The 12197-nt window shown below is 42.7% G+C and overlaps 1 protein-coding gene across 1 annotated transcript; it reads left to right on the forward strand.

Annotated features, from left to right (window-relative positions):
- The first annotated feature begins 924 nt into the window (after positions 1 to 924).
- LOC149238542 (uncharacterized) lies at positions 925 to 2154 on the forward strand. The gene has a single exon (XM_089369596.1). The coding sequence runs from the start codon at positions 925 to 927 to the stop codon at positions 2152 to 2154; it is 1230 nt and encodes a 409-aa protein (XP_089225722.1).
- The last annotated feature ends 10043 nt before the right edge of the window (positions 2155 to 12197 follow it).

Here is a 12197-nt window from a genome sequence, read left to right on the forward strand (position 1 = left end):
AATGCACCTTTCCAAAGATCTTGCAGACTCGGTAAGTCTTTTCCACGACGACTTTGAGTGGATTCAATCTTTAGATTATGAGCACATTCCTTTTCGTTGCAGGAAGTGCCATGAGCATGGCCATCTCTTCAGGGATTGTCCCCTCAATCCTCAACCCAAACCCCCTGTCAATGATCCAAGCACAGACTCAGAAGGCTTCATCAAAATCCCTAATCGCCGCCGTCATGCAAAGAAATCTACCCCTGCTCCTGATAGCTCCAAAAAGCTAGACTCCCAGAACAGATTTGCAATTCTCACCCCTCGTGATCCTTCTGAGAATCCTCCAGCTTCATCCTTGGATAACCCTGAACTTCCTTCTCCCTCCCGGATCCTCAAGCTTCCTCATCCATCAGCTGACTCAGATCCTTCAAGCCTTCCCATCTCCCCTGCTCATAAGAAATCAGAACCAGAGAATGCAGCGCAATCTTCTTCAATGGATCTGGAAGCGGCTCTAATCCTCAGCACTCAGGACAATACTCTCAGGGAAGAACAAAACATGCCCTCAAAAATGGATGAAGATCCAGAGAGTATCAGCTTAGAAGGTTTAGACATACTCAAGCTGGAGACAGCCTGCAAACAAAAAGAGTACAACTCAATCCCTCCATGGGAAATCGAAAGGCTAGAAGGAGTTCTCAGCAAAGCGCATCACAACAAATGCTTAGGAATACAAGCAGGAAGCCCATGGGATGGAAAGAAAATCCTAAAAGAAACAAAAAAAAGAGGGTGCAAAACGGACCTGCAGAGGACCATAATACTAGAAGAATTACTCATGGAATCTGGAAGATTTCCTAAGCTGAAAAAGTTCTACAAATCTCAACCCCACAGTTCCTCATGAAGCTTCTTTCCTAGAATGTAAGAGGAATTAACAGTGCTTCCAAACATAGAATGTTAAAAAATGTGATACAGCAAGAAAAGCCCTCCAAAGTTTTTCTTCAAGAAACAAAAAGCAACAGTACCATCTTAGAAAAGATCCTGAGAAAGATTTGGGCCGGCTGCAGCTCAGTCACTGTGGATGCTTCAGGCACATTGGGGGGACTAGTGATCATTTGGAACCCACAACTTCTCACTCTTCAAGATTTCCACGCTTCTCATTTCTTTATCCAAGATACTTTTCATCTCACAGGAACAGACATTCATGGTCACCTTTCAAATGTCTACTTCCCGCAACAATTAAATCAGAAACTGGTGCTTCTGGATACTCTCACGACTTTGAATTCAAACAGACAATTTCCACTTTGGATTGGAGGGGGTGATTTCAACATCATCAGAGCCCTGGAAGAAAAAAGCAGCGGCAGAACGAAATTAGAAGGAGACAGTATTGGCTTTCATAATTTTATTCAAAATAATCACCTTATGGACATTCACACCTCAAATGGAGTCTACACCTGGTCCAATAAACGCAGTGGATCTCAGCACATCGCCTCAAGACTGGATCGCTTTCTTATTTCAAACAATGCCATACACCTTGGAGGGGATTTTCACGCCTCTATTGTGCCTCAAGGAGGATCCGACCACTGGCCCATTATGCTGCAATGGGCACGCCCAGGCACAAAAAGTAACAGACCCTTTCGATTTGAGGCGTTTTGGTTCACCAACCCCAATTTCAAATCAGTGGTTAAGGAGGCATGGAAAACCTTCAAACCCTCTGAAGGAACCAAAATGTTCCAATTTCAACAAAAATTGAAAAGTCTCAAACAGGTTCTCAAAAATTGGAATCATACCCAATTCGGCAATATATTTGAGCAGCGAAAAAAATTGGAGCAGCAAATGTGCACTTTACAACAGAAGATTATTATGGAGGGGCGAACAGAAGATAGAGCGCACCAGGAGCAGATCCTTTGGACTGAAATCGAGACACACAGACAGCAGGAAGAAACTCTGTGGCGGCAGAAATCTCGCATTCGCTGGCTAAAGGAGGGGGAGAAAAACACAAAGTTTTTCCACAGATCCGCAATCCAAAGGAGGATGCACAATAATATAGCATTCATTAACAACAGGCAGGGGGGAAAATTAGAAAAGCATGAAGAAATGGAAAAGGAATTCCAAGAAAACTTTCAGGAAATCCTTAAGGAACAACCAGAAAGCAGAGATCGGGCTATTAAAAAAATTACATAGCTCGTCCCTAAAATAATTACAGAAGACCACAACAAACAGTTGCTTCAACCCATCTCAATGAAAGAAGTGGAAGAGGCTATGGCTCAAATCAAAGATGGTAAAGCACCAGGTCCTGACGAGTTCACAACAAATTTTTTTCATGAATTTTGGGAGCTAGTTAGCACAGAAGTTTGGGAATTAGTGGAGGAATCACGGATAATGCATTGGATTCTCCCTTCGCTTAACTCCACCTTGTTAGCTTTAATTCCCAAAGGAGCTGAGTCAAACACGCCCGAAAAATACAGGCCTATTGCATTATGTAACGTCATCTACAAACTTATTTCCAAAGTCTTGGCCAACAGGCTCAAACCCCTTCTCCCACTCCTAATCTCGCTAGAGCAGACTGGCTATGTAGAGGGGAGACAAATAATGGATGGCATAATTCTCTCAAATCAGGTGATTCATTCACTAAAGCTTCTAAAAAAGCCAAGTATGATTCTGAAGCTTGATCTTTCAAAAGCATTTGATAAACTCAGCTGGTCTTATATACAACAGATGTTACTAGCGTTTGGCTTTAATGCAACATGGACTAGATGGATTATGAACCTCATCTCTTCACCCAGCTTCTCAATACTACTCAATGGTTCTCCCTCCAAGCCCTTCCGCCCCTCTCATGGAATCCGTCAAGGGGACCCCCTCTCCCCTTTTATTTTTATTCTAATGGCTGAAGGCCTCAGCCGTTTGCTCCACTCAGCTATCTCTTCTCAAACCCTGAAAGGCATCTCTCTTCATGGTCTTCACCCTTTGTCTCACCAACAGTTTGTTGATGACGCCATGTGTCATGCGGAAAGAGTCATTAGTGCGGACTCAACCGACCTCCCTAGAAGCAAAAGCTTTCTAGTGACAAACAAGACAAATAAAGCTACCTTTCTCTAAACATGCATTGCAAATACAAGTAATCAGGGGATCTTTAACATACCTTTAGTCCAACGCTTTGTAGTAGTCCAGCCTCGCCGATCTGGATGAGCTCCTCCTTCTCTTCGAAACCTGCATTCACTAACAAGCCAAAAGATTAAATAGCACCTGATAAACTCATAAAACAATACATATCCATCATACAGACCAAGGAGTATATGAAACAAACCATGAATAACAATCTGTTGAGAAAAATAAGTTCATTTGCATTAAAAGGTAACAAAAGGAACCATTACAACCTGAGCCTTGGTGTTGTGCAAGTCCCTCTTAGGGTCCAGCAAGAGTTTTCCTTTACTTTGATCAGCTCACCCACTCTCAAATAAGGCTAGGAAAGGATGGGAATCTCTCCTCTCAAGCTTTACAAGGGAGTCCTAATTCCAGCAGCATCTACCCTTAGGAATGTTCAGCTTTCAACCTCCCTCCCTTTGGCCCAATGCCTGTATTTATAGTGCTCTAGAGGAAGTTATTCAGGTCCACCATGAATGGGATAAGCCCCTCTTTGGATGGGATAGCTCCCCTCTTGATGGGATAAGTTCCTCTTTGGTAGGGATACATGAACCATCTGGAGGCGCTTCATACACGTCAAACAAGCTTCTAGAAGGCTCTAGAAATGACCACAAGTAATTTTTTTGGAGTGAAACTTGCGCCTTTTGACCTTTACAGGAGTACGCACCCATTGCTTTACATACAGAGCGTACAAGTACGCAGGTATTGTGAACTTGGAGTGCGTACACGCAGGTAAGGCTAAGCGAAACTGCGTACCCAGAGATATATAGATTTTTAATGACTTTCTCTCTTTCTTGAAGTTTGACATGGAGAGCAGAGGTATGAGGCTTGCCAAGGAGGATAGTATGACAGTTGATGGAGCCATACTAACTGCAAATAGTCATGGTGACAAATTTTAGTGTAACAGATTGCCCCCTAAAGTGCGAAGCCTGTAGTAGATAAGGGTTTCATTTTATCTAGGAAGGGTGAAGTACTTTATCATTTCAAGGATTATCTTGTGGAGAGCCCAGTCGGAACCTGCAAGTATTCAACACAAAATACATATATGTGATCATATCATTGCTGAGGTAGGCATTCCCATACTTAGATTGAAAACTTTAACTAATTGACTATCTACTGCTCTGATACAGGAATGATTTTGCAGTACATCATAATCATACACTTTTGTAGACACAATATGGACGCAGCCATCTGTTTATGATTAGTCTACTGTATAATGAATACAAAACTCCTCGCAGCCTGGATGGTGGAAACTAGATCCAGGGTCTTCATTTCTACTTCCCGAACAGGTATGATTCTATCCATGCGAATAAATGAGTTGATGTCGAACATGGTAGAAACCACTTGATTACCAGTCAATGATGTAAACTGTTAACAAGCATGAGAGAGACCACCAGTGATGTCAATGGTTCTCAAAGTACCCAGTACAATCCATGAGATGTGAATGAATGAGTTGATGTCGAACATTTCACGGAATCCTTGGATCGAAAGTCAACGATGTAAACTGTCGTCAAAGGCGAGAAACCTGCCATTGATGCATGCAGACTTCAAGGTATTGACGATTCCTAGGTCATCTTTCTAGATAATGTGCTGATGTCGATAGAAAGCGACCCGTTGCAGGCAAGCCCACAACACGAAATCATAGATCAAGTTGAAGAAATGTAGCTGTAAGGACTGACTCAGGGATGGTCAAGATGGATGACGGGTATTTTGCAGATGAATGTTTATTGCAGAGACCTCTTGAACACATAACGACATGACAGATGGCTTGGTGACATTTGACCCAAAGTTAATACCCGGCTAAAGACTTTCAATGCGGCTTGATCAACTGTGAGGCAAAGGATTTCCCAACCCAGGTGAATGAAAGTGTCGTGTTCAAGAGTGGTAATAAGGCTTCTTTTGAGATAAAGGATAACAAATGGGCTCATTTTTCTCTCTTTTCCCCCACCATTTCTGGCAAGTACCTCTTTATTTTTTACAAGCTTGAGGAGGATAACATATGCTTGATTATAAGCTCATCCTTCGGATGAGTCCAACTTAGTTTTGATTCGAACCCTAAGAAGGAGTGGACCGTTCCTGTTTGTAATCAAACAGGTCCTTTACTGTGAAATTTTAACGAGTCCAGTATAGGAGAAACTCGGTGTTTTTCAATTTTAAAGAGTCTGAAAAAACTAAAGAAGACTCCAGGTTGAACTTTTTCGTAAAGTTGTGTCTCCCAAGCCCGAAAAAGTATAAAATAATACTTGAGAGAACCGCTTAGTCTTGCGACCAAGGAGTACTTTCATGATTAGTGCCTCTGACCTGAAAATTAAAAAGCGATCAAGGACACGTCGTTTTATTTCCATATCGAGTTTGAAACGACAAAAACCCGGCAATCTTTTCCTGTTTTTATGGTCCGAAAAGAGATATAAGGGGACCGTCTTTTAATTCCGTTTTAATGAGTGTAAAAGAAACGCTCGGCGATCTTTTCATGTTTTTAGGAGTCAGAAAAGGGCTTAAAAGATGACTCTGACATTTTGGTTCGTGAAAAATGATAATTTTCCTTGAAAGTCCTATTGTCCTGCACAAAAACGACACATTACTCATACCTGTTTAAGATAAGCAAAAATAAATTGAGAAATATCCTTCCATGATGAAAAATAAACAAATTTAGCATTCATTTATCCAAAAAACCTATAAAAAGACCTTTTACCATGTCATTTTTACCATTTTACTGTTGAGGGAGAGAAAAGGGCTTTTGGCAAGAAACTTCCCGTGGACTTTGCGGAGAATCCGACCGTCGGAATCGAGTGCCGTCTCTTTCAAGTATTTCACAACATCCTCCTCTTTGTTTTCATCCGTTTAGAATTTCATTTTAAGTCCTAGTTTGATTTTTTTAGGGCTTTGGGGTTTTAGGATCCGCCTTTTGGGGTACGCAGGTGCCCAACGGGCGACCTGCGTACCCCGACATTTTCGTTAATGGGAAAATGGCCGGAGTACGCAGCCTACCTTCAGAACAGCTGCGTCCATACGCTCTGTTTCTGAACGCGGGGTGCGTACTCCGCGCAAAGCAATTTCAAAACCCTAAAACTCAAAATCAAACCATCAAATTTTGATTTAATGAATTCTAATGAATGTTTTCTGGTGTGTAGATTGCCCACCATGCTTGATTGGCGCGAAAGAGAACACGAAGATGTCGATTTGGCCGCAATAGATCATCAACCCTCCATTGATGCTTTGAAGGCATGCAGTCTCTACAAATACTGGGCCATACCTGGCATGAGGGCCCAGGTGCGATTCTTAGAATGGCTAGTTGAAAGGTGGAATGTCCAGGATCAATGCTTCTACATCGGAGGGCACCAGCTCGAGATAGAGCCCTCAGACATATATTTTCTCACTAGTTTGCCTAATAGGGGCGAGCAACTGACTCTGTCCGGGACTAGGCCAGGTGGCCAATCCCTTGCTAGCCTCCGGCTAGAGTGGTGCAACAATCAAAACTAGGAGAAAGGGATAGAAATCAAATACATATCCTTGCCTGAACTTATGGTAATTGCCTTTACAGTTACCAGACTCTGCGGCGCAGCCACTTTGCACATTGCCACCGGGTCCCAAATGCGGATGGCGATAGATTGCTACCGAGGCACCATTTTCAATTGGTGTGACACTGTGTTGGCCAATATGAAGGGCCAACTGACTAGGGAAAAGAACGGACAATTAAAGACCTTTGGGTATGGGCCTTTAGTTGTGAGCTTTGCCCTAGAGAGGGTTTCGATGCTGATCCCACAACATCTCACTGTTCCAGCTGGGCCTCCTCGGGAGCCAAAGTTGATGCGATGGGTTACGGTGATGGCCCGGCATCCTGATGAGGGAGCGGGAGTTGTTCGATTTCCTGCGGGTTACTTTCACTGGTTGGAGGACCAGGTCTTTGCGATTCAGGACTTTCCTTATGCCGGAGTAGATTTTCGCGGTGATCCGGACATGGTTCTTCCACAGGGAGAACAATGGGACGACAGAGGTATTTCATTTTCACAAGTTTTTAAATTATTTACTTTTTTTTTTGTTTTTTATATCGTCTCAAAACTGACAGTGACAAATTTCAAAATGCAGATGTAGGTCCACAGCGTCCGGCCAATCTCCGGCCATTCGAGAGAAGAGTACCAGTTGCACCAGCACCGGCCCCACAGGATGCGGCCGCAGAGACCTTAGCCGAGCTGGAACAGGACCTAGAGCGTCTCACGGCGGACATACCAGAGACGACTATATACGATATTCCTATCCGACTTCAGCGCTATGTGGTCGCAGTCCCAGGACCTTTCAGGAGGATCCTGTGTAGGGTAGCGCGGGCAGTGGTCTCGTATAGAGAGCACCACCAGTGATTGGCTAGTCACTTTTTGTAGACACATATGACATTTTTGGTTTTTTGTACTTATCATTTTTGCCGATCATAAGGTGTTTTTCAACCTATGATCGAGGACGATGTATATTTTTGACACACTCCTATCTATATATATATATATCATTATTACCAGCTTATCTTGTTAAACATGTATGATGAAATGTTTTCAAATTTACATTTATGATTATTGCAAACGTCTGTCTAACATTCGAGAAGCAATTGCATCTGCTAATGTATTTAATGACCTTGGAATATGCTAATATTCAATGTAATCAAATTCACGTTCCAAGAGGCGCACTTTCAAAAATAACCTTAATAACACTGGATTTCTAATGGCATATACTCTATTAAGCTGTAATACAACGAGTTCAGAATCTAACCTCACTATCAAACTCCGAATCCCAAATGAAATAGATTCAGATAATAACTCAATCACTGCACTGTATTCTGCAATGTTGTTTGTTGTTTGACCGAGGCTCACCCCATGCATAGAAACTAAGTCGTCAGAGGGAGAATAGATAACCCAAGCTGCGGAAGAGATATTCCGTGTACTACGACAAGCACCATCAGCAAATCCAATGTACGTTTGGAGAGGCATCGACATCTGCAATATCAAGAGTAAAACCAAGATAAGCCAGAATAACGATGAAAAACACACTCTCTAAGCTAAGCACACTGTCTATACTAACAAACACACCAGCTAGAAAGAAAAACTTAACCTAACTAAATCTCCATACCCATCATTTAAGCATAATACCTCTTTAGGTAAAGTCCATTTCTGGGCTTACCCAAAGAGTCCCCATCAAAATCTACCAGCTCATAGGCCCCTTTTTCTAGCTTTCGCTTGACAATATAGGGCCCATGCCACATAGGAACGAATTTACCAGCACCTAATTTATCGTTAGCTTGATCATATAATAGCACTAGGTCTCCTTCCGAAAAATTACGAGGGGTCACATTGCGATCATACTGAGCTTTCATCCTTTTTGCGTGAGTCTCAATTGCCAATGCAGCGTCACGTCGAGTCTCATCTAATTTAGCAAAGTATAATAGACGCTTCTCCTCTTCGGAAGTAGCTGGAAGTAATTCGATAGCCATTTGAAGTGATGGGATTTCGCATTCAATGGGAAACACTGCTTCCAAACAATAAACTAGTTGGAAAGGAGTGAACCCTGTTGATGTTTTCACTGGGGTTCAGTACGCCCAAAGCGCTGAAAATAACATGTTGTGCCAATTCGACCGATGAATACCAATGATTCGTCGGATCATGATAACTAGAACTTTGTTGATGGACTCAACCAAATCGTTTGCTTGGGGATAATAAGGAGTAGAACTATCATGACGCAAACCAAGCTGGCTTGTAAGTTCTGTCATCATAATGTTTCGAAAATGGCGCCCATGGTCAGTGATTATCGCTTGTGGGACACCAAACCTAGCAATAATATGATTGAATACGAAAATCGCAGTTGTTTTACCGTCTGCCTCGAATGTAGGCATCGCCTCGGCCCACTTAGTAAAATAATCAACCGCAAGGATGATATACGCATGCCCCTCAGCCGAGTGAGGGTTACATGTAATAAAGTCGATACCCCATTTAGCAAAAGGACCAACGACAATTATATGGTGGAGAGGAGCAGGTGGTGCGCACATCTTGCGATCAAACACTTGACAGTTGTGGCATTTTCGGACCGCAATGATACAATCTTTAAACATGGACGGCCAGAAGTAGCCAGCACGCAACACCTTCTGAGCTGTGGCATACCCAGACATATGACCGCCACATGCTCCAGAATGACAGTCATTCATAACCCTTTCTTCCTCTTCATGAGTTAAGAAACGACGAAAAACCAAGTCTGCCCCACGACGATAAAGAGTATCTCCAATAATTTTGTACTGTTGGGACTGGAATCGAATTTTCCGGCGTTCCGACTTTGAAGCTTCGGGCCGAAAGGATTGGGTTTGGAGATAGACAATTATATCCCCATACCACGGATCTAAAGTGCTGATGAGAAACAGAGATTCGTCTGCAATGGGTTCCTCTACCACAGTTTTCGTGTCAGCACGCGGGAAGTCACACATCAATTCCGCAAAAACTAAAGATTTCTTAGACTTAGATTTTTCAAACTCCAAGTCGAACTCTTACAAGATAACAATCCATTTAGAGTACTTGCCCCCTAGCAATTGTTTAGTCAAAATATAGATCATAGGGTTGCAATCCGAAATGACTGTAGTTTTACGGAGAAGAATGTAATGACGAAAACGCTTGACAGCCTGAACAGCTGTCAGGGCCAATTTCTCCACATGCGAATATTTTAGCTCAGTGGGATTTAACGTCCTACTAAGATAATATATCACATGTTCCGTTTCGAATTCATCTTCTTGTACTAAGACCATTCCAATGGTGGAATGAGCGGCGGCGAGGTACAAAAAGTAATCCTGGTTGTAGTTGGGAGGATGCAGCAACGGTGCATGGGTCAATGCGTGCTTTAGCGCATCGAAAGATTTCTGAGCTATCTCATCCCAAGAAAATTGAGCATTTTGTTTCAACAACCGGGTAAAACCCTTGGTAATCTCGGCGTAGTTAGAAATGAATCGGCGTGAAAAGTTTGCTTTCCCTTGCAAACTTTGGAGTTGGCGCAAACTCGAAGGAGGAGGCAATTTCATGATAGCTTCGACCTTCGAGGGATTGACGCGAATGCCGGCTTTTGAAACTACAAATCCCAGCAATCGTCCCACTTCGATGCAGAAGACACATTTGTGTGGGTTCAACCGTATACAATAATGCCTACACCTCATAAAAATTGCTCGTAAATGGACAAGGTGATCAGCTCGATGTAAGGAGTGAGCGGGCAAATCATCGAGATACGGTTGCACAATGTGCTTGATGTCATGAAATGCATAAGACATCGCCCTTTGAAAAGTGGCTCCAGCATTCTTAAGCCCAAAAGGTAGTTTGCAATAAGCAAATGTCCCCCATGGACAAATGAAAGCCGTTTTTGGTTGATCGGCAGGTAGAATATTGATTTGGTTGTAACCGGAAAAACCATCCATAAAGGAAAATATTTTACTGCCGGCACAATCATCAATTATTTGATCGATATAGGGCGTTGGATAGTTGTCCTTGGGACAAGCACGATTGATATCCCTATAGTCGATACATATTCTTATTGTTCCCTGCTTCTTGTTAACCGGAACAATATTCGATACCCAATCCGTTAACGGGATCGGATAAATGAAACCTGCTTTCAACAGCTTCTCAACTTTTGCTTTAATTGCAGCTGCTTTCCGAGGGTGGATCTGACGCAGAAGTTTCCGAACGGGTTTAGCGTCCGGGTAAGTCTTGATCTCATGAACAACAATGGAGGGATCAATTCCTGGCATTTCCTCATAGGACCAGGCAAACACGTCGCGGAATTCTTGAAATAGGGCCTTGTATATTTGAATTTTGTCATCTGAACACGAGGCACCTATATGAATGTGTTCAACAATTCCAGGCTTCACTAAAATGTCAATGGGAATAGTGCGAGAAACATTTCCCAAATTCAGCTCTGAATCAGGATGTTTCATTGGACTCTGAGCATCTTTGACATATTAAGTTGTAAAGATTGATGAGAAATCATTTTCAAAACGATCATCCTCAGGTAAAAACGAAGATCTATGATGGAGATCTTCCCATGGTAAATCGTCTACGCACAGGATTTCACAAAGTTGTTCGTCAGATGAGACAACTTCGGGAAACGTTATTAACTCCGAGGTTGATGCGAAAAGGGATTCCTCACGGACCACATTCATTTGGTCGATTTGGGTTGAACTTGGGTCAGAAAAAGACTGCACAGCCTCATAAGCAATTTCATATGGACTCAAAGGCATTGCATTACCGAATGAGTCTATCTCAGATTCAGATGGGACAATCCAAGGATCATCGTAAATAATAATGTCTGAAGTAATCATATGAATGGATGCGAATGAAGGGTCTGCGTTGATCGGAGGAAAAGGAAAAGTTCCTAGTAAACCGAAATCTTTAACTAATCCTACGCCAACATCCTTATAAGGGATAGTCGTTTTACCGACATGCTGGATACTCTCTGAAGAGGCTGGGTCAGTTGAAAAATAAGCCAGCTGGTCTATTGTCACAATCTTGCCATTATGTGGAAACTTTATGACTCTGAAGACCAACGAAACGACCGCTGTCATAGCGTAAGACCAACTTCGACCCAAAAGAAGGTTGTAGTCTAGAGGGGCATCAACCACCTCCACATCTAGACTAACGTTTTTTCCTTCAACCCCTATAGGCAAATCCTGTAAAATGCCAAACGGATGGAACCCAGGGCCATCAAAGGCCTTAAGAATTGTCGGGGATTGGTTCAGCGAAGGAGAACCAAGCGATCTCCAACATTGAATCGACATAATACACGTGAAAGCTCCCTCATAATTTACAGTCCGATGAATAGGCCTGTTTTTGACTATCACTGGAATCTGGAAAGCCATCTGATGAGGGAGACGCGGTGTACTATTTTCTAGATCAAAGATTATCAGGTTCGGGTCCTGAACATCAACAGCTCCTATAGCCGACAAAAGTAATTTTCGTTGTGCTGGGCATGATTGCAGCACTTCTAAAGCCGACATTGCTGAGGGTGAAACAGCTAAATCCTCAACAATGTTGTAATTCTGGGCCGCTCTCGCATGTGGATTGAAAGCAGACCTTCGA

The sequence above is a fragment of the Pinus tabuliformis genome, chromosome 8 (assembly GCF_031772625.1).
Source record: "Pinus tabuliformis cultivar Carrire ecotype Pingquan chromosome 8, CPIR1, whole genome shotgun sequence".
Classification (NCBI taxonomy): domain Eukaryota; kingdom Viridiplantae; phylum Streptophyta; class Pinopsida; order Pinales; family Pinaceae; genus Pinus; species Pinus tabuliformis.

Excerpts from the sequence above, each read along its gene's own strand:
- LOC149238542 (XM_089369596.1), top strand. The coding sequence starts at position 925 with ATGTTAAAAAATGTGATACAGCAAGAAAAGCCCTCCAAAGTTTTTCTT.